The sequence below is a fragment of the Eumetopias jubatus genome, unplaced genomic scaffold (assembly GCF_037043125.1).
Source record: "Eumetopias jubatus isolate StellerSeaLion01/CBP00866 unplaced genomic scaffold, mEumJub1_p1.0 scaffold_2, whole genome shotgun sequence".
Lineage (NCBI taxonomy): Eukaryota > Metazoa > Chordata > Mammalia > Carnivora > Otariidae > Eumetopias > Eumetopias jubatus.
This window is the reverse complement of record NW_028274808.1, coordinates 109,556,997-109,584,432: the sequence shown is the minus strand read 5'-3', so window position 1 is coordinate 109,584,432 and position 27,436 is coordinate 109,556,997. Positions and strand designations below refer to the sequence as shown.

Genomic DNA, 27,436 nt, shown 5'->3' with positions numbered 1-27,436 from the left:
ATTAGTTCTGACATCAGCATGAGTAGTTATATTTAAAGATCACTCCATGAATCATGAACGAGGAGCTTCAAGTCAATAAAAAATTAAACTGTTAGAACATTAAGTTTCAAATGTATAAGTACATTTATACAGTGTTTTAATGATGATGGGGCACACAATTTGACAGAAAAGTGTTTTTAATGAATTGAGAGTGTGCTTGTATAGTCTTACCAAAATACATAACAAGAAATCATGTTGCATTATATGTTTAATGGTAAGCTTTCACTGGAAAGAATTCTCTTACATTATAATTACAACAGTGTACTTAGTATGAATCAGTAAATGCAATATTTGAATATTTGTAAAATTATGACATACAAAAAGTCAGGTATATATTCTTGCCATAATGATGATAGAGGATAGCCAATAAAGTAAATAACTATAATTCATATATATGGTGTTTTGTCCTGAGAAGTCTTCTGTATTGAAACGATGTTGAGTTATTTTCAAGTTGTTTTTCATACTGAATTATTCTGAAGAAGGTGTTTTTAAGAATCATTTTTCCAATGGCTATTGAATGTGCATATATGTATTCTATTTTGAAGCAAAGGAAACTTTAAGATCCCAGAATCTTTCAGTGCATGGATACTGTAATGATAGACTTTGCCTAGGGTTCAGTCCTAACTAGAATCTGAAATTTTTTTTCTTATATGAAAGCGCTCCCTTTGGCTCTTGACAATGTGTACAGTGTAATGTGTATATTCGATACATATGTTGTAGTTACGGACTAACTTAGTTATGCAGTTTCATTCCATTTTTCATTCTCTAACTATAGTGCTTTGTGGTTTGTGTGCTTCTTTTGTCCCGTAAAAATCAAAGACATTGAAACTTTAGTGACCTTGAATCAAATTACCACATAGGTCACAGCCTTCTTTGTGCCCTCTAACACAAAGTCTTCACCATCATGCCCTGTCATACCCAACATGCTTTTGTTTGGTCTTTCCATGGTGTAGAATGGAATCACTCCTCTGCATGTGGCTTCCAAAAGGGGAAACACAAACATGGTGAAGCTCTTACTGGATCGTGGTGGTCAGATCGATGCCAAAACTAGGGTGAGTGTCTCTGTTCTTTCAATTTCCTACCATTTTTGTTTTTTGTATTCTTTAAGCAGGCACCTTAAAATACCAGTCTCGAAATATAAGCAATGTATTTTCAAGGAAATTGCTTTCTTGGATTCGATTTAAATCTCATACAATATTTAAAGTTTTCTCATTGTCAAGTAGAATTAGTATTTGCTGAGAAGTGCTGGGGAAACAGAATGCTAGCCCCTCAATGAGATGGTTTTTCAAGTCCTTGCTTATTTTGGGGAACAAAGATAAAAGATTGAGCTGAAGCATCTCTGATTATTAGCTATACATTTCAAAAACCCAAACTCATAAGCATACATTATGCTATGAGGGTGTGGCTTTTACATAAAATATGTGAATACATGTTGATAATCTTTTGCTTCTAACTTTCCAATTTTTAAATCATTTTTCTTAAGTGATTATGCTATACTGACCTGAGCAGGAGATCTGCTATATGCTTATGGAACAAAGGCATCTGGTTATTATGTTGCACCTTTACTCATTCCCATTTGGTAAGAGGCCATGCCCTTCATTCATTTCAAATTTGTTAAGTAAAATATAAATCAAAGTTTTATATACTGCCAACAAATAGATGATAAGATCGACGGGAGAATATAATTGTTCAAAGTGCAGCCTCTGAAGGCAGACTACCTGATTTCAAATTTACTTCTACTACTTACTAGCTCTGTGATATTGGCAGTTTACTTATTACCTCCTCTGAACTTAGCCTGATATTGGTACCTATCTCATATGGTTGTAGGAGAATTAATTCTTAGATATTATTATTTATCTTTTTGAAAGTTGTGTGGGTCAATTACTTAGCTATTCACAATTATTTATTATGTTAATAAAATTATATGTAGTTACTTCCTTAAACATTAAACTAGTACTTTGGTATTAGTTCTCTGGAATAGATTTGGTTAATCATAGACTTCAGCAAAACTTTAAACATTCCTATAATGTGAACATTTTGAAATATATGGTGTGAGAAGTCTGTAAAAGATAGTGATAGGATATGTCCCTTATGCATTTTATCTTCACTTTGTTTAATCCTGGGACTTTATATTCTCCTAGTCAAAGGACTAAGGATCAAATCTAGTTCCTTTGCAAATCTTGAGGGTAGCAAATATTTTTATTTAATAAGCCTTATCATCTTTGGGCATCTGGGGACTACATCAGTCCCAGGCTATAGATTCTGTTTTTTTTTTTAAGATTTTATTTATTTATTTGAGAGAGAGAGTATGTGTGCACATGCACACAAGCATAGGGAGGGGTGGAGGGGGAGGGCAAGAATCTCAAGCAGTCTCCCCGGTGAGTGCCGAGCCAGACCCCAGGCTGGATCCTAGGACCCTGAGATCATAACCTCAGCCAAAATCAAGAGTTAGACACTTAACCAACTGAGCCACCCAGGTGCCCCCATAAATTCTGGTTTTTAATGACCTCAGGAGATGTTGCTTTCTTAATCTCATTTCTCTAAGACATTTGGTCCAGAACATCTATGTCATATTATCACGTGGGAGTTCTGGAGTGGTTTGCTTTGTCTGTCAAGATCTTTGTTGTACTGTCTACTGTCTTTGCATCAGAGTTTTTTTATGATTTTACCCTTCGCTTTGTTGACATGCCTTTTCCCTTGCTGTGCTGTAGGTATGCAGAATTTGGAACAATTATGCACAATAATGCATGCTTTGCCTACTTGTTCTTCATGTTTAAAGGAAAGACTTTCTGTGCCTCCTCTTTTAAGTACATTACTAACATAATGTCTCCCTTTACACTTCTCTGTTTCTATTGAGAATCTCTAATAATTGAGAGTACCAATGGAAAGAAAGCACTTGGTAAATGCAACAGAATTTCATCTCGGCCAATGTCTTAAGGATCCACATTATTCTTACTGATATTTTTCTGGAGTATTCATTCATTTTTGAGGCAATTGATTTTATTTTTACTGATCATTGCAATATTTGCTTCGTTCTGTAAAATATGTTCTAATTTGCATGGCCTACATACATTTGCATATGTAATTTAAGTCTAACTCCAAATAGTGCATTTTCATAAAAAGAATACTAAGATATGGAAAGAAATGGACTCTTATGCTATTTCTGCCATTAAATAATTATTCTTAAGCAAGTTAATCAAATGTAAGCCTTGGTTCCTTCTGTGAAGGGAATATTTGGACTGTATTTCATCCAGTGCAGCCTTTAGATATACAAATAAATTGAATTTCATTCAAGATTTTATAAAGCAGAAATAGAATTTATAATTGTACATTGTGTGGGCATTCTGTTCATTCATTCCTTAAATGTAAGTCAAAGTACTTACTCATCTCTAAGAAGTAGGATTTTAAAAGCAGTTGGATTCTTTTAATTCTGTCTCTAACCAATATGCCTATACCTTTTTTTACCAAAAACAAAATCAGGTAGGAGGTAATACTGAAATCAAGGGCTGTGGTCTGGAATTGGGAGGCTAGTTCTGGAAGTATAATACTGTATTATTAAAACAAAGGAATCTGGTTAGCTTTTTCTTTTGTCTTTTGAAAATATATTTTAAAATAGGAAAATTTTACATTTACTTTTGACCATCTTTTTAGGTAGTACAATAGAGCTTCTAGATAAGGAACTAAAAATAATATTTTTATTTCATTTCTTTATCATAGGGGTCTCAGTTTCCCCTAGCAATCATATTAGTCATAATCATTCTGAATCTACTATATTCTATCAAGAATTTTCCATTTGATCTCATTATTTTTCTCATTTATAAGGTTTTCATTATCTGGAAAAAAGCAAGTATGTAGAGGCTTAGGGGTAATTAATAAAAAATCTTACCCACTGTTTCTTCCCCACTTCTACCAGCACTTCGTCAATCATTGAGACATTTTGCATCTCATTGACATTCTCACATTGACTAGGATTTAGTGTGAAACTGAGACATTTTCACTAGAGTTCTGGTTCTCTGGTGTCTGAAAAACCTCATTTTGATGTTAAAACAGAAACTTTATAGCTAATTAAAAATGATATTATTAATTCAGGTTTTATTAAGACCATTATTCTTTTTTATTTTTAAGCATTTATTATTTAAATGTGGAGATACTCCATATAAGGTTAAAATATTGAAATACATGTTGCAATGCAAGCAATTCAAGTATACAAAAACATTAAAAGATGATGAACAAAAACCAATATATCAGGGAAAGGAATCACAATAATTAAAGCAACAATAGTGGCTACCAATTGTCATATGCACGTGATGTTCTAGGCACCCTGCTAAGTACTCTACAAATATCATTTTATTCCCTCTTCCTAACAGTTTATGAAGCTGTATTAACTGCTTTTAGGAAAATATGGAGGTCTTTATTTGAGAAATGAGACTACCAAGGGGAAAAATGATTTTCAAAGGAGTTATGTAACTTGACCTAGGACACACGGGGTCGTAATTAGCAGAGCCTGTGTTAATACACAGACCTCAGGAAACATCTACAATCTAAGCAGAGAGGGAGGAAGGAAAAAGATAAGGAAAGAAATCGTTGTAAAAAGCTAATGCTGTGGATTACCAGCTGGAAAAGTTGTGTCCCTCTCCTCTTGATTGATCTAACCTTTTATCTAACCTATTATCAACATCATAGTGTGATATGAACTGATTCTAGTGAAAAAAAAAAAACAAGGAAAGGTACTCTGGGGGATGGGGGAAGTAACCTTCAAATACAGTCTTAAGTATTTAAGTTAAAGATATTGAATAGATCATTGCCCCTAAGAGTTAATAAAAAAAAGTCCTTGAATACAAAACCTTGATACAAAACCTCTTTTGAGGGGGCACCTGGGTGGCTCAGTCTTTAAGCGTCTGCCTTCAGCTCAGATCATGATTCCAGGGTCCTGGGATCGAGCCCCACATCGGGCTCCCTCCTCGGCAGGAAGCCTGCTTCTTCCTCTCCCACTCCCCCCTGCTTGTGTTCCTGCTCTCTCTCTCTCTCTCTCTCTCTCTCTCTCTCTCTGTCAAATGAATAAAATGTTTTTTAAAAAAAGATTTTTTTTGGCAAAAATGAGATACTGTACTTACAGAAAATATTTAAGATCTATTCAGATTGAGCATGTTGGGAAAACTGAATTTGATATAATTCCCATATCCTTTATAAGGGCAATTAAATGACATCAGATTTAGTATCAATGTAATCGTTATTACTCTTTGATGTTCTTATGGATTTATTTAAGTGTTCTTCATATTTTCCTATTGTTATTCTGAGAGTATTTGAAGGTTTCAACATGATTACACAATGAATCTTTCATGTATTCCATAGAAAAACAATACCTTTTCTAAAAATGATTTAAGGCAGAGTCCCCACATCTTTCAAACAAGGTCATGAGTTGAATGGGATAAGAAAAATTACCCTATTTATATATTGTGAAGCTGAGCCTCAGAAAGAATCATCCATGGTGGCTGACCTAAGACTCACGCCTGAGTCTCTGTGATTCCAGAGCCCAAATGCTGGACCATTGCATGTAATGCCTTCATTCGAGATGTTGGATTTCTCAAACTCTATTTCTCCATGAAGCCCCCACCAAGAATCTGATTGAGAAGTCAAGCTATATCTAATAGTTATATAACTTAAATAGCAACTAATGCTCCGTACTTCCACCACAAAGTATGCTATCAAGATACAAAAGCATAATCATCTTAATCGCTTTGCCTGCACAGTTTCTTTTTTTAGGCCTCTCTCTGGCAAACTTTAAAATAACTCAGCATCCCAACTACAGTAGTTAAATAGCTTTTTTTTTTCCTGGAAAGGCAGTCTTTTCATGCTAAGTCCTACATATCCCAAATTGCAAGGTCTATTTTGGATATTCAGTATCTCAGTACTAGCTAAGTAGATTTAACAAAGCAAAGTATCATTCTAACTCGAGGTCCTAACCGAAAACAGAAAGCACGTTCACATTTGATCATTTGAATATGATCAAGTCTATCTAAAGGATAGATAAGTCTATCTAAAGGATCTATTTCTAATATTGTGGGTGGACTGTAGGGAATGCACAAGGGAGAGTATAGTCTCCCTGGAGCTAGCAACAGCAGGGCTCATTACCAACCCCAGGCCTGAAAGGTGAGAGGGAGGATACCAGAACTTCAAAGGAGAGAGCTGGATGGCCGAGGCTGCTTTGGATGGAGCATAACCTTTGGTAAAGAGACACAGCCAGGCTAAGGAGGTCCTCTGCAGAGTGGCTTCCCTGTCTTGCTGCGTTTCCCATACCCAAGCAGAAGCCAGAGGGCAAGGTAGCCCCCTCCTATGATCTAGAGAGCTTTTTCTGTCAGACTTGGAGCAGAGGACAGAAAGGTAATGCATGGATCTGGAGGGTAAAGGGAAGATACCTAGCGTAGAAATCCCAGAATGTTGGGACAGGAAGAGTGTTGTAACAGAGACACAAAAGATAGGCTGTTAGAGTTCTGGATAAATCAGAAGCTTTTTGAAGTCCTCTTAACTGCTCACCATCCCTCATTTTCTCTGACTGCTACCTACCTTCTCAACATCTTTCCCCAGGACCACCTTTTTCCCCGTAAGCTTCAAATCTTGAGCTAATTTCTGTACTCAGAATTTCATTTTCTCTCTCACTTATTGCCATTGTTACATTTTGCCTGATATTACCCACCCACTCTCCTTTCTGACCATGCCACCCTAAAGAGAAATAAAATCCAAAAGACAGAGGGAATTCGAGGATTGCTCTGGAATCAGAAACTACCTGAGAAATATCAAGGTCAGAAAGTTGTATAAATAACATAACATAGAGTTGGGCCATAATTTTGTTTGACACCATTTTAATGCTATTATGGTTAATAGCCAGTTTTATCTCTGAGAAATAATTATGTAGTTTGTATTGAAAAATATATGTGGAAACCTTTAGAAGAATGTGAAAAAAATGTCTATGAGCAACAGGGAGCGTTTTAGGAGGATTTATAAAAATAGTGACAATTCAAGAGATCAAAGATGGACAGATTAGATTAAGAAGAATTTGGGGGGTAAAAATTGTATTAGGACAACCAAAATGAAAACAGTTTAATGATATAATCTCGGGGTTGTGGTTACAAGCAAGTGGGGCTTTCAAGTGCAACAATTACAACAAACTCCACTTTTCCATCTTCCTGAATATGAAAACACAGGACCAGCAGCATGTTTTACAATGAACTTCCGCACGTGAGATTTCTCTTGCCCTCTCCCTCTCCATTTCATCCCTATCTTTCTTTTTCTCTGTCTTGCTCTCTGTCTAAATTTCTGTCTTGTTTTCTCTCTCACTCTCCTCTATCATTTAACTAGTAGCAATTCTGTTACTGATCTATTGAGGCAGTAGGAATGAGTTCAGGAAACCTCTTTGAAGTGGCAAAAGAAACAATCTTGATTTTTTTTTTTTTTTTTTTTTTTTTTTAGTTAACTCCAGCTTAATTCTTTAATTCTTTTGGCAGGATGGGTTGACACCCCTTCACTGTGCTGCAAGAAGTGGGCATGACCAAGTGGTAGAGCTTCTGCTGGAACGGGGTGCTCCCTTGCTGGCAAGGACTAAGGTGGGTTATTAGGGGTAAGACGGGATCTAAAGACCTCTTTAAACCAGTCTTCTGAAAATCTCTGTTCTTGAAATCAAAGCATCAGCCCAACGTTTTCTAGTTCCTCAATAATTGTGTGCTACGAATGAGGGATATATATCAAACTGTTTGAAAATTATTTAAAATTAACAAATTCAAAATTAAAATTAAGATGTATTGATTGTATACCTTCAGGTTCTTCCTATGTTTTTATCTGCTACTCTTGCTACAGGTGGACATTTGAATATATTTCTATTATATGTAAATGAGTGTATTATATATAAATGAGAATATTTCTTACATTCTATAGGTTTGTACTTTTATGGTTCTCTAAGATGCTATAAAATACATATAAAGTTGTCTTTTAAAGTAGCACAATTAGCAATACAAGATAGTCTTTTAGCTCTCCAGTCTTTATCTCTTAGGCAATACTAGTAAAAAGAATTACTTACCAGTGGTGTTGGATGATTATATTTAGGATTCGTAGGCGGTATGGAAAGCACAATTTAGGATAGGCCATCTACAAAGAACCATTAAACAAGCATAATGTTCTCTGTGGCTCAGTACATCTAGCATTTCTTGTCTTATGTCATCAGTATGCTCAACCATGAAGAAAACTCTTAACTGAAAACCCCACCGGGAGCTGATTTGTTGGAGGTTTTCATTATAAAATATATTTTACAAGCATTATTACTGTACAAGTCCCCAGTTTCTAGCAATACTTTGGGTTGCCAAAAAACATCAGGGGACACAAATAAACGATAATCGCACAGAACTGTTTAATGGGATATGCAGCAACCCTCAGATCCTCAATACAACAAAAATTTAGACAAAGGACACTTCTTACATTTTCTCTGTGTTTCACCTCTCCTATAACCCCCGAGCAGGGTTGGTATCAACTGATGCTCTAACTAGACTAAGCTTGAGAAAAATAAGACAGCCAACATCAGCAAATCTTTTTCAATTTAACATTTTAATTGAATATTTATTTGAAACTATTTGGAACAAAAACCAGCCCACACATTTAAAATATTTGTAGAATGTGCTCGACAGGCCATGAAATGGCGACTTCAAATTGGATGTATTATTTTCATTCTTATACAGATACCATGAGTGTTGTAGAGTTTTATCTTTAAAATGTGACATTTTGGGCTGAGTAATGCAGAGATGATTGTAGAAAGTTTTTTTAAAAAAGATTTTATTTATTTATTTGAGAGAGAGAGAGAGAATTAGCATGAGAGGGGGGTGGTGAGGAGCAGAGGGAGAGGGAGAAGCAGGCTTCCCGCCGAGCCCCACATGGGGCTCAACGCTGAGATCATGACCTGGGTCGAAGGCAGACACTTAACTGACTGAGCCACCCAGCTGCACTGAGTAAACTGATTGAAATTTAAATGGAAATAACAAAATTTCACCAGTCATGTTACAACCAATAAAAAGCATCTACCAAATTGAGAATAGGCAGATTTGGTCTCCCACAAACTATAAAATAATCTTATCTACAGAGTTCACCTATAATTGTCATGTCACTAATGAAGACAATGGATTACCGAGATGAAATTTTTTTACTGGCCTTCTTATAATATCAAATATCATGTATATGTAAGGATCTAGCATAAAATGTCTGTAGCTGCATGATTATATCCACTTTGATTCAGTCATTCATCCTCAATACAACAAAAATTTAGACAAAGCTATTGTAGTAAGTAGCTACAATGCGCCAGGCAGGGTTCTGATCACTAAGGAACTATCAAGATAATTGATACACAATCTGTTTGTTCAAGAAGCTCGACATTGAGTGGGTAAGACAGATAAGGAGATAATAACAAAAAGTAGAGCTATGTTCGGGGTAAAGACCACAGAGAAGATGAACTAACCAGGTTGGTGAGGTGATACCATTTTAGCCTGTGAGTGGAATGAGCACCTAATGCCAGACTATTCTTCCCCTTTCATAAAAACTCCCAGTTTTGAATCATCCATTATTCCTTCCTGAAGCAAATATTCATCTATCTAGTTGTCACTCTACCTCATTTTTTGAAAATGGCCAACTATGACTCTTCTCTACAACCACTATTCTAATTCATGACGACTTTAATGATCTTAGGGCAGTAGATAATCTTTCTAGTTGGCCTCTCAGTTTGGTAGCTGTAAACCCTCTGGAATTTCTGTTCTAACCTCTGCCTCTCCAAGCACTGCTTCTATGTTTCAGCCCCCTTTCTCTGGGACCCCAACTCCAGAAATGTGTTTATTCTCCCGGGTCCATCAGCCATTGTTTTATTATCCCTTATTCACCTTATGCCCTCGCCTCTGCCCGACAGAACTATTCATACCACTCCCTGACATACTCATACTCACTTGCTATATTTTACCCTGATTAAATCCAACTCACATTCTTGCAGCAGAGTGTGGTGGCTGAAAACACCCAACCATACTGCCTGGGCTCACTTTAAATTCATGATTGCTAACCTCAAGTTGGCCTTTAATGCTGCCTGACATTCAGTGTATTTCCCAAGTGTATTTATTCTCGTTCCCTGCTACCTTATTATTCTATGTTTTTTTTTCTTTCTTTAGACTTCTTAGATTTTTTTCCTTGTCTTCACTTCCCACAACACTGAAAAAATTGAAGCAATCAGGAGAGAATTTCTATAGACTCCTATCTTCCTATCTACCCAATTACATGTTTCAGCCCACACAGTCTACGCTCTCTCCTATTTCTATCATCTGACACAGTTGCTTGCTCCTCCCTTCTCAAAACACTTTCTTTTCCTTATTTGTCTTCTCAAATAAATTACGTCCCTCTGTCTTCGCTTCTGCTCAGTCTCCTTTCCTGTTCCCTCTTCACTCCCAGATCTCTGAATGTTAGAACCCCCAGAGCTCACTCTTTGTGTATTTGTTTATCTGTACCCACTAAGAAATCTCATCCAGTTTTGTCTTTAAATACAACTTATACACTGATGACACACAACTGTGTAGCTCCAGAATTCTATATTGTAGATGTCAACTCACCATTGCTGCATAGATGTTTACTGTGCATCTCCAATTTAGTAAGTTCAAAACTCAGCTGCTGATATTTTCCCCACCCCTATTTCTAATCCCCTTGTAGTCTTATCTCAAATAATGGCCATCCCATTCTTTCAGTTTCTCAGGTCAAATACTTCATGCAGTGCTTGGCTCTTCTCTCCCTTCATAGCCTGTCATTAAACCTTGTCACATCTTCCTTCAAAATATCTCATAATTCAGCAACTTCTCAACAGTCTCATTACACCGCCCTGGTCCTGCTTACCATCAACCCTACCTGGATGATTGCAAGAGGCTCTAATTGGCCCCCCTTTTTCTCTTGTAACTCTGTTCAGTATATTCTCAACAGAAACCAGAGTAATCCTGTTGTCCTATACCTTCCACAAACCCCCCATCTCACTCAGGGTGTAAGTCAAAGACTCTATTCAAACTAGCACGTCTGTTACCTGAGTTCCCTTCCTTATTCACCCCTCTGATTCATTCGCCTTCAGCTTCATTCTCCTCCATACTCTTCATCAGTCATGCTGGGTGTGGTCTCAACATGACATGCTTGTCTTTGCTTTTCCTCACCCTCAAATGTTCTCCCCCCATATCAGCAAGGACCTGCTTTCTTACTGTCATCATGTCTTTCATTAAGACTTACCTTCTCAGTGAGGCCATTTCTGGCTAGCCTATCCATAAAGCACTCATATACACAAACTCCCTTGGCCATCCTATGCTCTAGTTTCCTTCTTCACACTGGTGGCCTTCTAACATACTATCTATTTTAATTCTTATTCTTTTTGAATTGTCTGACTACTACCCAAAATGTGACCCTCAATGAAGACAGGGGTTCCCTGTCTGTTGTGTTCCCTGCTGTATCCTTAGTACTTGATCAGGGTTTGAGTAGGTGCTTAGCAAATATTTGTAAAATGTAACAAAGAATTAAATGGTGGAGACTTTATTTTCCACATAACTTTTAAGTGGATCAAACAACATTAAAGTTTGATAGAATATCAGAGAAACATGCCACGCAACCCTCCAAACATTGCCAAGGCCTGAATTTCTTCTACACTTTGCCCTTATACTATCTTCCCCCAATGCATAAATACCTTCTTATCAACCTGCTGTTCTTTCTCAGTTCATTTTATGAATTTTTTAAATATAAAAGCAATAATTATGAGTGAAGAGTATTTCAAAAACCAAGAAAATGTATTAATAATTTCAAAATCACATAGACTTCTACCACCCACAAACCACTACAATTAAGATTTTACTGTATTTGATTTTAGCTGTCCTTCATTTTTGAAATCACGCTCCTTGTTGAAAATACTGGGCCGTTGGCAGATTCTTTCTTTTTATCCAGACACAGTTTTTGCTTCTTTGAATGTAATGACTGCCAAGCTGGACACATGGACAACAACTACTTCCTAGAGACTGTATTTGCATTATTTGCATGGATTATTAAGAAAAGACCATATTCCACTCATTTAAATGGGCAAATGTTTTCTAATTTAGTTTCTTCCCTAATTTTACATATTTTTTTCTTATCAGCTTAATTATTTAACTTTAAAAAATAAGAGTCTTACCTAGACTGATAATCCTCAGTGAGTTACCCTGCCATCTTTTTTTTTTAAATTATTTTTAAAGATTTTTATTTATTCATTTGACAGAGAGAGAGAGAGACAGTGAGAGAGGGAACACAAGCAGGGGGAGTGGGAAAGGGAGAAGCAGGCTTCGTGCTGAGCAAGGAACCTGACGCGGGGCTCGATCCCAGGACCCTGGGATCATGACCTGAGCCCAAGGCAGACGCTTAATGACTGAGCCACCCAGGCGCCCCAACCCTACCATCTTGTGTCCCTGCTATTGACCTTCTCTAAGAATTAAGACTAGAGCTGTTTTGGGCAGTATCGCTGAGGATAAAATTATATTATCCTCAAAGTTTAAAAGTTGGGACACATAGTCTAAATTTGCCTCACACTTTTCTAACTCTTAGCTGACTGCTTTCTCCAAGTCCGATTCATGTCTCATGATAGGAAAAAGGAAGCATAGAATTTCAGAGCAGCATGGATCTAAGAGATGCTCAAAATATCTTTCTTTCCCTCATGCACCCACTTGCTCCTCCTTCATCTTCACCCTCCTCCATTTAGAAGTAGAGAAACTCTTGCAGAGACACTAATTGAATGGAATTGAATACAAATAATTTAAGCCTCGGCTATCACTTGTTTTATATATCTAATATTGCCTTAATAACTGTGAGATCCATCTGAATTGTCACACAATACTATGTATTTATTCACAAAAGGTATATTAATTTGTGTTTTTGCCTAAGAATAGCATAATTATGAAATTAAATGGTCTCTTAGCTTCCCTCGGCGCCCCACATAATCCACTGTACATGTAGATGTCAAATGGAGATTATTTTTTCCTCTGCTACCAACTGTGCCAGATAATCAAGAATTGACTTTGCTGTGTTTTACAACCTGAAAGTTATGGCTGAAATGTGGACTTGGTTTCATTTTGTTTTGATGTGCAGAATGGGCTGTCTCCACTTCATATGGCTGCACAGGGGGACCACGTGGAATGTGTGAAGCACCTGTTACAGCACAAGGCGCCCGTTGATGATGTCACCCTAGACTACCTGACAGCCCTCCACGTTGCTGCACACTGTGGCCACTACCGTGTGACCAAACTCCTTCTGGACAAGAGAGCCAATCCAAACGCCAGAGCCCTGGTAAACCTGGCCTAGTCCACATTAACAGCATATAGATGGGACAAGTATACCACAGTGATTGACCAATGGCACACCAGCAAAGCATGGTTACAGATCTGTAGTTAATTCTGCTAAGTTCGTTACCTCCCACAAGTAGCCTGCCTACTTCATGCCTTCACAGTTTGCTATTAAATGATGGTGAGCAAGGACAGATTTAGGAAAACACCAAGGTAACGTTTCCACAACTAGCGAGCTGCAGATAGATATGAAACCTCTGGAGTGATTAGCAATTTTAAATGGAAAAAAGAAGTTGAAAATAGGAAATCATAAAATAAATTCTAAACACCTCTATATAGAGTCAGAATAAAAGTGTGAAAAAGTTGAATGTCATTAATCTCTATTTGGAAAAAAAAAAAAGGTTTTAAAGTGCTGAATAGATTTGACCATGTAAGATAAAATGTAAGCCTGTATAGAGTTCACTTAGAGAATGTCCTTATTGACCTGATTCCCTAAACACAGTCTAATGTAAAAGTGATGCTTAGCATCTTACTGCTCTGGGAAGCATTTTATATAAATTATTCCAGGAATTGCTCAAGAGAAATCTACATGAGGCTGTCCCTAGAGCAGCCTCTGTATTTCCCAAGGTCTAATATTGAATAAATCTTCCTTGCTTCACTTACATTCTAACAATAATCAGTGGAAGTATTAGGCATGTACTAATTTATGCTCTTGTTTCCTGATTCTCAAACTAAAAGCAATTGTTTTATCCTATACATTTACATGGTAAATGCCGCTTTAAATTAGTCTTCAGACAATATTTAAAGTGAGAGAATGATATAAGAATTATTAAATAATAAGATCTTAGTTTTATTAGAAAATTTTCCATTGAAATCCATTTATTCCTTATTGCCCAGGAAGCAAATATACTTTTAGGGTTATATGTAATTATGAGAGGATACTTATTTTCTCATAAGGAGGAAAATACTCATTTTCAATTGGGTAGTGGTCAATAAGCTTAGAAAACATTACAATTTCATAATTAAAAATCATTTGAGTGCTATACATTTTTGTCTGGCTTTCTACATAGCTCATAAATAGGAAATGACTAAACAAACATTGTGGAAAGTAGTAAGTCATTAGGTTAAGTAAGACAATATGCTTTCGTGAGAACTGTGAAGTACAGAAAAATATTGACTGATGATCAGTCCCCACTGGGACAAGCAAAATAACTAACTGGCAGAATAGGTATAACTCTTCTATATGTAGGGATCATTGTTCAAATAAAAATTTAATACTTACACATAAGGATTAAGCATGTTAACAAATTTCTATATAATTGTCCCCAATTCCTATACATTGCCTGGTTTGGAGAGTTAAAAATGTCTTAGAGACTTCTCCACATTCCTTTGCCTCTGAGAGATATCCTCTTACGGTTATTCCAGAAATTCTCCTGAAAATATTCAGGAACTTAATAATCATGTTTGTTTGTTTGTTTGTTTAAGATTTTATTTATTTATTTGACTGAGAAAGACACAGCGAGAGAGGGAACACGAGCAGGGGGAGCAGGAGAGGGAGAAGCAGGCTTCCCGCTGAGCAGGGAGCCCGATGCGGAGCTTGATCCCAAGGACCCTGGGATCATGACCTGAGTCGAAGGCAGAGGCGTAATGACTGAGCGACTCGGGCACCCCAATAATCACGTTTTTATAAAATAAAATGTATCTGATTGGCATTTATTATAAAAACTTTTTAACATAAGAAATGTAACTTCTGGATGTCAAATATTATCAGCATAGTGATTTCTGGTAATATACAACAATTCCTTACAAAAAATTCTTAATGGAAGATATATAACTTCTGAATATGAAAAATTATTAATGTAAATAATGATTTCTGCTAATTTACAACACCCCCTCCCTGAAGAAAATGGTAGCAACGCTGAAACATTTATTGTCGAAACATTTATTGTCATGGCCGTAGGGTGTTGAAGTAAAACAGACCAACAGTTTGTAGGCTTTAAGAAATGGTCTTTCATCAGATACATACATGCTTATCTTCCATGCACCTTCAAGCCATTTCATTACCCAACCCATCAGTATACTTGAAAACACCTTAGAACTTCTAAAGTATCATTGCCCCCTGAGTTTTCCTTCTTTGCAGAGCAGGCCCATGTAGTTTTCTTTACTTCTATTTTTCTTGATAACCACACAAAAAGAATTATATACAGGTCCACCACATAGCAGCCAAGTTCAGTGCCTACAGGAACGCACCCCCACTTTTCTTTCCAAATCCCAGCACCTACAGCATCAGAAGAAATGGTTAACATTACGTGAATGTAACATTATTGCCTGCAATGTGCCCGCATGGAGTTGTGTGAGGATCGTTTCTGCATGTTTTCAACTAACTTGATTGTCTTTTGCACAGAATGGTTTTACTCCACTGCACATTGCCTGCAAGAAAAACCGCATCAAAGTCATGGAACTGCTGGTGAAATATGGGGCTTCAATCCAAGCTATCACAGAGGTAGAACAATGTTTCAGCTTGTCCCGAAACATTCCTTCTCCTACTCCTTCTTCCCCTTCCTGTCGCCCATCCTCTGTCCTCTTCACTCAAGTCTTATTTATCTGAAGAAGTCCCCAAAGCCCCCACTGGTGCAGAGGAGTAAAACTGCTGTTGCTTTGTTTCGCAGTCTGGCCTCACACCAATACATGTGGCTGCCTTCATGGGCCACTTGAACATTGTCCTCCTTCTGCTGCAGAACGGAGCCTCTCCAGATGTCACTAACATTGTGAGTATGGCTTGGGTCAGAATAACCACAGGGAGAAAGAGCGAGAGGAAGAGAGAGTATGGCTGTTTGTAGGGATGTTTGTGTGTATGTCATCAAAGCGAGCGGCTGAGCTTTGAGCAGAGCCTCCATGATCCCAGGTTACTGAAGTACTCACTAGAACTTCACTGAGAAGAAATGGGTTAGGAAAACAAAATGGGAGTTGGGGAAGCTGTTTCAGCTCCCTGGTGCAGATGGATTAAACATGCATCTGAAATACATTTATGAAAACAAGATACATTTTGAATGAAGGATTGGTTGAAATAAAATCTGAAGGACTCATTCCAGTTGCTTGAGTGAATTGTATTCCTGGTAATTTTGATTAACATGTCAAGCCAGTACCACCATCAATCATAGCAAATGGTTAACCAGAGATAGACCCATAGGAGGGATTTCTATTTGATACCAAATTCTCTCTCCTTCAATTACATGGATTTTTCATTTTCTAACCTTGATTTTTCATTTTGATTTGATTTTGTTGGCTAGAGTGGATGGAGTCCTCTCTTACCTGAAATAATTATACCATTGAAACTTTTTCCTATATCTTGAAATGAATGTTAGTCTCCAGACAACTTTTATTCTGCCAGTAACTACTGGATATCCCAGAATTCTTCTACCTAATTTAAATTAGGATTTTTACTTCCAACTTCCTTATTATTTCTTTCATTTTCTTGGAGTCTGCTCCCTTAAACTTTGATCATTTAATGCAAATTTTCTCCTTACTGTGCACAAGATATAGTCATGTATTTGAAGCTCAACAGGGACAACTGGAATATTGAGATTTTTTTTTAAGTATGCAATAGAAATAACTCTCCCCAAATAAACATCAGTGCTTATTATTGAGTCATATTTTCAAAAGCAAGTGATTGACTATTGTTAAATTTTGCTGTATCATTCCAAGTGAGTTGTGAAATAGAATGTTCAATGTCACTTTTCATTTGTATTCCCTCTCACATTCTCATTTCTTTGCATTTTACACATTGTTTCTGTGCTAAAGTTTCTGATACATGGACAAAATCCATGTGAAATTAATTTATCTGGTTTAAGTATTATTTAATACTCTCTATATAATTCACAATTGGAGCATAAAACCATTAAATAATTGAAATATATTCTGCTTGTTTCCCTAATTATAGCTTATGGATCCTAAAGGAATATTATTATACACTAATCTTTAATGACTCCATTAAGGATAAGAGTAATTTCAAAACATACCGGTTTGAGTTGAACTTCTAGTCACTTCTTAGAACTTTAAAAGAAATCAACATCATCCTTTTACTGTGCAGAGATGATGACCACATCTCTTTTTTAAACTGATAGTGGTACGAACTAGTAACTTTCAAGAAAAGTACTCTGTATACTTTCCCACTATACTGTATTTTCCTTATTTGTATTTCATTGCCTTCAGGATCAAGGTGCAATGGTGATACTGTGTTAAATTATGTTATCATATTATAACAGCAACATATACAAGAATATTCTATCTGATACTTTATTGAAATCCCCTAGGTTAATATTTTTGAGGGGAGAATTTGGTACAATCATTAAAGAAAATCCACACGAAATGGTTGCGTGATTCTGTCGCCACTCTTGGCTTTTAACTGGCCAATTCCAAATCATTTGATGGTTATGGATTTACTCCATATTCATATGCTCCCCCTTCTGCAAAAAAAAGAGCAATATAGGCTACCTGTAGATTTTAAAAATAAATAAAATATCAATTAAAACAATAAAAATGTTTACATCCTCTAGGTTCGTAAAGACTCCCAAATTTTGTAATTGCTTTATCAAACTTAACTTCTACCTACCACTCATTATAAAGTTCACTTTGTTTTATCTTCTCATTTGTCTATTACACACTCTTTCTCTTCAGTCCCCTCAAAACAAATACTTGAGAGGCACTTGCTAATGTAATCCTCTCCTCAAGATATTTCCTAATTGTTTTTTGTTTGATCATTTTTATTTTTGTATTATATGTTCTTCAGGGAGCAGATACCATGTAGATATATAGGGTTGCCAGATAAAATACAGGACTCCCAGTTAAATCTGAATTTCAGATAAATGACAAATTTTTTTTTGTATAAGTATGTCTTGTGCAGTAGTTGAGACATATTTATACTAAAATAATTATTCATTGTTTGTCTGGAATTAAAATTTAACTGGTCATCCCATATTTTTGTTTGCTAAATCTGGCAACCCTGTATTTAGAGGAATTTAATTTATCTCTAGCAGTGGGATGCCTATGAACTTGTACATTCTCAGGACATGAGGATATAGCCACTGGATCCAAAACTCTGTGCAGGTTGATTAAGAAACTGTGTGAACACTTACTGCCTGCTTGCTGTGTCAGAGTTGGTCATTTCCTGACCCCAAAGTACCCCACCTTTGGAGCCTTTGTGTGTTGCCTGAAATCATGTTGCATTTTTGAATGCAATGCTGTCTGTTGTGCTTTGATGCTTTCCAACTGACGCAGCCAAAGTGGAAGTCAATGTAGCTGTCGGCAAAATCAGTTTTAACAACTGAGAAGAGGGGCATGAAATTTAGTACCTGCTTTGGATGTGAGCATACCCGTTCTCTTGCCAGTCTTGTTTTCGTCTCAAAATTCACTCCAAGTGTGAGATGTACCAATAACTCAATCATGTGCAGATATTACTACTGCAAAGCTTCCCTTCCGGAAAGCTCACAAATGCACTCTAAAACCTAGAAAGCTGACCTACCAGTTGTAATACATCCATAATCCAAAGTATTCATTGACAACCATGGGAGTAGAAAACTAAGCGCTTTTGGGGCTGTCTAGAGTACAATGTGAGGTATTACCAAGTTTTCTCATATAAAAATCAATAGACTTATGGCTAAGTTCTCACTTCATATCATGTTTAAAATTTCCCCCAATACTTAAGTGAAAGAGCTTAAGATAAAGAAAACAAGGGTGTTGAGTAAGACAAGGTGCTCAACAATCAAGAAATGGAAGTTACTAAAATATCTTTATATATATTTTATATCATTATAATATATCTTTCATTTTTTATTTATAATTATATATAAACAAGGGTAATATAAATATAAAAGGGTAGGGACAATTTACAATAAAAATCAATTACCCCAGAGTCATTAAATAAGATTGAACAAGACCATTGCTTTAAATCGGAGAGATGTATATGTGTATGCAGATATATATAACTTTGACTATAATATTTAATACTTTAGATTAGGTTTTATAGCTAACTCATTGATTTCAAATGTATAAATAGCATAAAAATAACTCATTCCAAGTATATAATAAGGATACTGGAAATATTAAGACTAGTGTTGGAAACATTTTACATTGTAAAAACCCTTTATTGATAAAGTTTGGCTTGTAAACTAAACATAATGAATCTATCATTAACTAGGTACTCATGATGCCTCTTTGACTTAACTTCTTATAAAGAAATTTATTTTTGTCTTTATTAGCAATTAGCAAAATTCAGTAAAATTGCTATACTTCTATACGACTTAGAGTAAGGATTTGAGCGCTTTTTGTTGTTGTCAAATAGTTACACCTCAACTTCATCTATTTAGAGACAGGTTTTAAGTGATATAGAAAACAAGTTAGAAATCATGGTTGTCCAAAGAGGAAAAATCTTGCCATACACCCAAAGGTTGAAGACAAATATTGCTACTCCAATAATGTGATTTTTATAAGCCAACACACTCCAGATATATTTACTTTGCAAAAGTCAAAACATGTCATCATTATACAAGGCCATTAGAGGATAAATAAATTAATTATCAACAAAAAAGAAAAAATATTAGACGTCCAGTTTAATGCTTTCAAAATCAAATCATTTGAAATGAATTTTTCATAACTTCATAAGGAATGAGTCTCAGATACTAGGAAAAAAATTACCTATGAGCTATGTACCAAACTTAAGTTGTGCAAGGAATCAGAAGAAATTATTTACTGGAATTAGAAGTATCCGATTACCACAACTAACTTCAAGATCAATTTAGCTGATTTGGGACGGTTTACTTTCCTTGGTTGAAATAAGCTTTATTTTCTAGAATAGTTGTGTTGACTAGAAGTAATCATTTCTGTTCCAGTGTCTTGTTTTTGTTTTGTTTTTTTTTTAATAACTGTAAAATTGCTTGGAAGAATGAACCCCTGCCTTCTTCAGAACTACATGGGGTTTAAAATACGTTGATTAAAACAAAACCAAAAACCTTCTCTCTTACAGGCAGTAATTAACAGGCTTCTCAATGACAAAATTTCTTTCATCTAACCATCATCCTTCATGCTACAGCTTAAGCTACCATTTCCTGATCAGTGTGCTGTATCTTGATGTGGCACGAAGATACCTGAGGAATGACCTGATGCCCAGGGCTACCCACCTCAACACATGACACTGTTAACAGATGCTTTACTCATCTCTTGGTAGTTCTCTCAAGTTACTGTCTATAATTGAATATGATCATTAATAATAGGGGGACATCCTGGGCAAATCAGATTTCTTATGTAAACGGTCATTGTCTAGCCTTATATCACAAAGACAAATCCAAATGTGAAATAGTTTATTTCAGAAGTAAACTTTGAATTCTGAAAAGGAATGACTTATGTATGGTGCAAATGACATGATTTTTTTGCACTGTGTTGACCTGATCTTCGGCATCTAGAGTTTCTCCTTAAAAATGGGATCAAGTTGTTATCACATAGTCAAATGTGACGATGACAGATTTTAGGTTTGAAGGCTAAAAGAGGATTTCATATCACCTAAAGCAGTTTAAGTTATGCCAGATTGACTATGAGGTTAAACCTCAGGGTATGCTGGATATTTGGGTAAGTTCATGGACTGAAAAGAAATGAAATAAACATGTGTTTTGTCCTTATGAAGATGGAGAAGATACAAAACTGTATTTTTCCAGACTAAATAATTATAAAATAATTACGCCTTTTCATCGATTTCCTAAACCTTTGGATTGATTGCTGAATTTCACAAAAAGGCACATTTTTATCCTTTACCATACAGAGCAGTGGGTTTCCTTATGACTCAATGAGCTTTGTTTCTTGGCAGCGTGGGGAGACTGCATTGCACATGGCAGCCCGGGCAGGGCAGGTCGAAGTGGTCCGATGCCTACTGAGAAATGGTGCCCTTGTCGACGCCAGAGCCAGGGTAGGTGCGGGTGCTCGGGGTTCTCTCGTATTGTGCATGTGAGTTCCATCTTTAAGAGAGAATGCTATTCTTCATTTCCCTGATTTAGAAATGCCATGGACTGTAAGTGGAAGCATCAATTCAGTAGTTTTTCAGGCAGAAAAGGAAATGGTATAGTAAATATACACAATAAAAGGCACCCCAATTTCAGAAACATTGACATTTGAAAAAAATATATAATTTAGTATCTAAGAAATTGGCATTGAATAACAGTAATTTTTTAACCTATGAAAACATTTTTACATGTATTTTTCTTTTCATGAATTTTTAAAAAATGACCTATATTATAGAGATACTATGAATATTAAAATTGATTTCATAACATAAAGCCAGTCAAATTTGCAGACATTACTTACTAGTTACTTAAAAACAATTACACTCAAAGTTTTAATGTTGTACCTTTATCTGTTTTATTTTCTTCCTTTCTATAATGAGTTCTACTTTTCTTCTTACTCTGATTTTACATAGTTAGACATTCTGCTCTTCTGTTATTCCAAAATAGAATTTTGGCCCTGGAGATTACTTGATCAGATTCTCTTGTTTCTGATTGGCTTCTATGCCTTTACAGGTTGGTTTTTCCTTCCTTTTTTTTTTTTTTTAATTCACTTTCCAATTGCTTTTTTTCACCTTCTTCCTCTACACTGAATATACTAGTAATTTTTATCAATATACTATATCTTCAGTTTCCTTTTCCACATCATTCCATTACCTTTTGTATTAGCATCTTTGGGATTCTCGTAGGATATTTGAAGACTTTGTCTCCTTCAATACTTGATGTACCTGGGCTAGAACTCACTTCAGCTTGAATTGTGCCATCATGACTCCCTTTTGGAAATGGTATTATATTGGAATGAAAGCATCCAGCTAGAGTCCTACACATTGTCATTTCAGGCAAGTCATTGCACTTCTAGGTCTTTATCATTAAAATATAAAGGTTGGACTTAGAAGCCTTGAAACTCCTTTCCAGAGTTTATTAACATTCTCTGACTCTATGAATTTAATAGCATTTTTGCCACAGATTTTCATGAAAAATCCAGTGAAACATGGGCAGCCTTGATATTAGCCTTTTCCTTTTGGATTTTATCTGCCTTTTTATCCATTGTGTGAGTAGTGTAATTAATGTTCTTTGGTAATCATCATCGATATTTTATTTTCTTATGTATTTAGAGCTTTTGTTGTTCAAACTGTATTCTTCCCAGCCTTGGCGTTTTTCTTGTTTCTCCCCCACCCCAAGACTATTTTTTAAGAGCAGTTTTAGGTTCATAGCAAATTGCAAGGAAGTTACAGAGACTTCCCATATACGCCCTGATCCCACACGTGCATAGGCTCCCACGTTATCAGCTTTCCCCACTAGAGTGGTACACGTGTTATGATTGATGAACACATATTGACACATCATAATCCCCCAACATCGATAGTGTACATTAGGGTTCACTCTTGGTGTTTCACATTCTGCAGGTTTGGACAAATGTATAATGACATGTATCCATCCTTATCATGCAGACTAGTTTTACTGCCCTAAAAAAACTTCTGTGCTCTGCCTATTCTCATTTCCTTTCCAGGTTACCTGGCATTCAGCTATTTAAAAAAAAATTATGGTCAATCAATGTACTCTGAGTATCATGAACTTCACTATTTTTATCAGAAATTATGATAATATTTCTGGTAAATATTTGTAATCTATATTTAATACAAAAGGGTTTCCTGTTTATCTTTCAAAATAAAACCACTTAATATTTGTCTATATTCAAATTTTAATTTATTTTTAATGGAAATTTGCTTATTTTCATGTGTCTTTGTCAATTTTTTTATGTTATCAATTTAGCCTGTTATTATTGCCTTATGCTTGTCTGGATACTATCTGAAACCCCTTCCTCCAAACCACTAGCTACAGACTCTTTACTTTGAAATATTGTAACATTTATTCTTTTTTTAAAAGTTTTACACACAAATTCCATCAATTCAATTGTTCTGGTGTTTTTTTGTTGTTTGTTTTTTGTTGTTTTTTAAGAGAGCGTTTGTGTGAGTGGGGAGGGGCAGAGGGAGAAGGAGAGAGAGAATCTTAAGCAGGCTCCATGTGGGGCTCAATCTCACGACCTGAACCAAAATCAAGAGTTGGACGCTTAACTGACTGAGCCACCCAGGCGCCCCCAATTCTATCATTTTACTTCCTTTCGCAACTACGTTTAGTGTCATCGTCTACATATGTATATAAAATCTTTAATTTTTTTATTCCTCCTTGTTTAAATATCAAATGTCATGATCCTTTGTTTTTTCAGCTCTACCACCTATCCTAAGTTGCAACTAAAATTCCTTCCCTATAGCATCCTTCTGGTTGCAGACAGGAGAAACTAGCACAGCCTGATAGAGCCATGCTACTGAGCCACCGCTACTGAAAGGTCATTATGCATGACATCACCTGGGGATCTTTTTAAAATGCAGAATGAACTCAGTAGGTTCGGGTGAGGCCCCAAATCTGCATTTTTTTTTTTATTTAAAAGATTTTATTTATTTATTTGACAGAGACACAGTGAGAGAGGGACACAAGCAGGGGGAGTGGGAGAGGGAGAAGCAGGCTTCTCACTGAGCAGGGAGCCCGATGCAGGGCTCGATCCCAGGACCCTGGGATCATGGCCTGAGCTGAAGGCAGACACTTAATGACTGAGCCACACAGGCGTCCCCCAAATCTGCATTTCTAACAAACTCACAGGCGATGGGTGTGTTCCTGATCCTGGGATTATACTGAGCAGCAAGAAGCTAAGGTTTTGCTTTTTACATGTTCTATTTCAAGTTGTAATTTAACCATGAGTTTCTGCTTTTTTTAGCCCTTTAGGTTTGCCTGGAAATCTTTGATTTAGTTAACATTTGTACAGTGGCCTATACTTCATAAAGCATTTTAACACGAATTACCTTATTTAACACACAGAACAACCATGTGTTGTAGGGTGGCTTAGGGTCCTGAAATCCAAAATTGTGCTGTCTTTCCTGAGGTCATGGAGTTAGAAAGAGTAAGAAAAGGGTTCCTCCTTGATTCTGTATCTTCTCCTAGCATTATCTCCTTTTTGTCTATAAAGAGAGACTTTATCTCTCCTATCTAAACAAACAACAGGATTCTAATTAGTCACATTTCCCACCTGGGCTGATCACTATGGCCAGGATATAGTATCAAGCCTGGGCTCCATGCCCATTCATGTGGTCCATCCATGAAGTGGAGTGAGATGATTGGCAGCCCCTCCAGAGCCACATGTAGTGGGGGATGCCTTCTTTCCCCAAATGAGGGAGGGCTCTTCCCAGAAAAAGGGTGTAGGGGTTATTGAACAGAAAAATGAAAATCTATCTGTTCTGTTTTACCTCTCGGTTTCCCAGCATGCATACCCACATGCATGTACTTCTGAAACTCTCTCTCTTAACCTAATACATTGCTCTATCATTCACTCCCTCCCAAAGGGGAGATGGTCACGCAGTTATACTCAGTTACTATGCTGAACTCCAAGGGTGAGATCTCTGGATAGTCTGTATTCTTCTTAATCAGGTTTAGAAATAATATCGCATGGTTATATAATCATGGCGCTACTCCCACTATATAATGAAAGAAAAATCATTTACCACACCAATGCCTCTCATTTAAAAAGTGTGAGCTGCATCCTCTTCTAAGTCAAGAGCATAAGGCGATTTTGCTGGACAGACTAAGAGACCAGGGATTGCAGTGGCATAAGTTCATTGGTCAATCAGTGTGCTTGCCCCCAGACCCTGCCCTCACAAAGATCCTTCCTTGTCCAGTATCCTCCGTGGATATGACTGAGAGAACCACTGGGGCCTGCCCATCGGGGAGCTCTCTTACTTGAGGTGCCTATGTTCTGTTGGCACAATATGGAGGGCTGGCATTTGGTTTAGGGATTGAGCAATCACAGGGCCCCAAGGCTTAAACTCACTTGAAACTTAATTCACCTTAAAACTTGAGTTAGCTGCCAGTCGATTTAGTTCCTGAGAATCCTGTTAGCTAGAAATTAATGGCAGAAATTTTATCAAATCTTTGAACCTTGTCTAAGCCATTGCTACTTCTGTCTTTTGGTAAGGGAGTTGGGGCTCAGCAGGTCTTCCTAATTTTGGAAGACTATAGCTTGTGGGAGTAAGGCAGAACTCATCTCTTCCTGGTCCAGGCTGTATCACAGTCAATGACACTTTATGATGAGGGAATTATTACCCCTTATATATGGAAGAGGCCTAGAGGATCAAGGTAACCCTCCCTTTTTAAAGCCCTTTCCATGAATATTGTTTTCTGCGCTTTCCCAATTCTTTGCCTTGGCCTGAATTAACTTTAGTTTGGAGCAGCAAATTCAACTTTTGCAGTTCAACAGGGAAATAATTACCCAAACCTTAAAAGGTCTTATATCTCTAGTTACCAGTGGAAAGACTTTCTAACCAAACTTGTTTGTTCTTCCCATTTTTGCTTTCAGATAGGACTATACCAAAAGTTGAAGAAAGTAGGCAAGGCAGTTTATTTCTTAAAAAAATTAAAAACAAAAACAAACAAACAAAATCAAGTGCCTAAATGCTCTGGGGTCTGAGAACCAAAGGACAAGAGTTGATAATTTAACCAAATAGTTGGCTGCTATGAGTTCTGGATGAAGGTGTCTTCATTGCCCCAGGTCTCCCGCTCACTCATCAAGAACACCTTTTAGATTATGTCACTTGCGATACCTGCCTCTATCAAATTGTGCTGGGCAGATGTGCAAGAAGGGAAACCCAGAAGCAACAGATGTTCATGATAGCTATTCTTAGGTTCTTCGGTTCTTTTATTGTTGTTTTGTTCTCTGTTTATCTTTGTAATTTAATTTTCCCCATTTGTCTATTTTCTTCTCTGCTGTGTTTCAGAGAACAGTTGTATCTTCTGAAGTGTTGTCAGTCTCCTTTCCTATTGAGAGTCACCTCATTCTGTTAGTTTTCTCCATGGCCAACTTACTGTGTCTATTTCTGTAGGATGTATAGGCCAATGAATGTCTTTGGAATCCAGTGCCTGAATTCAAGTCCTGTTTTAATAGCCTGGTGACCTCGAACAATCCTGGAGAACCGCTTTAATTCCCAATAACCTCCGTTTTCCAGAAAATGGTCTAATAATACATCTTATGCCTTCCTTTTGGGTCTTTTGTAAGAATAGGATTAAGTATGCATTGTACATGAAGGAAGGTTATAAATTGCATTTTTAAAAAAGATTCCAATTCTATTACTAAAACACTTGTGTTATTGTCATTTATTATTTACTTCTCACCACCCTGAAATTCATACAATGCTATTCCATCTCCTTCTGTGTCTTCCTCTGAATACTTTCTTTCTTATACTTTAAGATACTACATTTATTTGAACAGCTCTTCCCCACTCTATTATATCCTTTTTCCATTCATTCTTAGCTTAGAAAGCTGACCCAGCTTTTCCTTCCTCACTTTGATTATGACATGCCCTTGAACACATTGTAAAGACATACCTTTTTTTCATCACTAAGGTTATGCTCAATTTTCTTTTTATAAAAGAGTGGTTTGGCCTAGTTCTCTCAACACTGAAATGAAAATATTTTCAGACTACACATTAGAGTCAGGTGATTTCTTGAGCCTCTTCCAACATACCCTTCCTATTCCTTATACCAGCTATGTCCTCTCTGCACTTCTAAATGGAAAGCACTTGGCAAATACTTAACCCCCTTTGCTTCTTGCTGGAGTTCCATTTCATCTTGAAATCCTGGATGCAAGTCCCAGAACCATCTGCAATGTTTCCTAGAACATTAAAAAAAAAAAAAAAAACAGATTGTAATATCTTATCTGCAGTCTCTCCTTGAAGAAAATGACCAGCATTTCTATCCTTGGCTTGTTTGAGTGGAGTAAGAACAGTTTTCCCAGCATCCCTCATTCTTTCTCTCTTGATACAGTTCCCAGAATAAATACCATCTCTTAGTGAAAGCTTTTGGATGAGAATCTAGGTCTTAGTACTTCTGGACTAGATTTCTTTCTTATTCAGAACCACAAGTTGGTTTATATTTAAGCGTAAGTGAGGGCTGAGGCCTTAATCA

The 27,436-nt window shown here is 36.6% G+C and overlaps 1 protein-coding gene across 6 annotated transcripts in view; it reads left to right on the top strand.

Moving 5' to 3' along the window:
* Window positions 1-27,436, top strand: part of ANK2 (ankyrin 2) — a 318,287-nt gene that overhangs the window by 186,266 nt on the left and 104,585 nt on the right. For all 6 annotated transcript variants that reach the window (XM_088021069.1, XM_088021067.1, XM_088021068.1 and 3 more), the window contains 6 exons: window positions 993-1,091; window positions 7,542-7,640; window positions 13,189-13,386; window positions 15,787-15,885; window positions 16,052-16,150; window positions 21,238-21,336. In XM_088021069.1, the coding sequence (XP_087877195.1) occupies window positions 993-1,091; window positions 7,542-7,640; window positions 13,189-13,386; window positions 15,787-15,885; window positions 16,052-16,150; window positions 21,238-21,336 (693 nt within the window). The remainder of the gene's footprint in view (window positions 1-992; window positions 1,092-7,541; window positions 7,641-13,188; window positions 13,387-15,786; window positions 15,886-16,051; window positions 16,151-21,237; window positions 21,337-27,436) is intronic.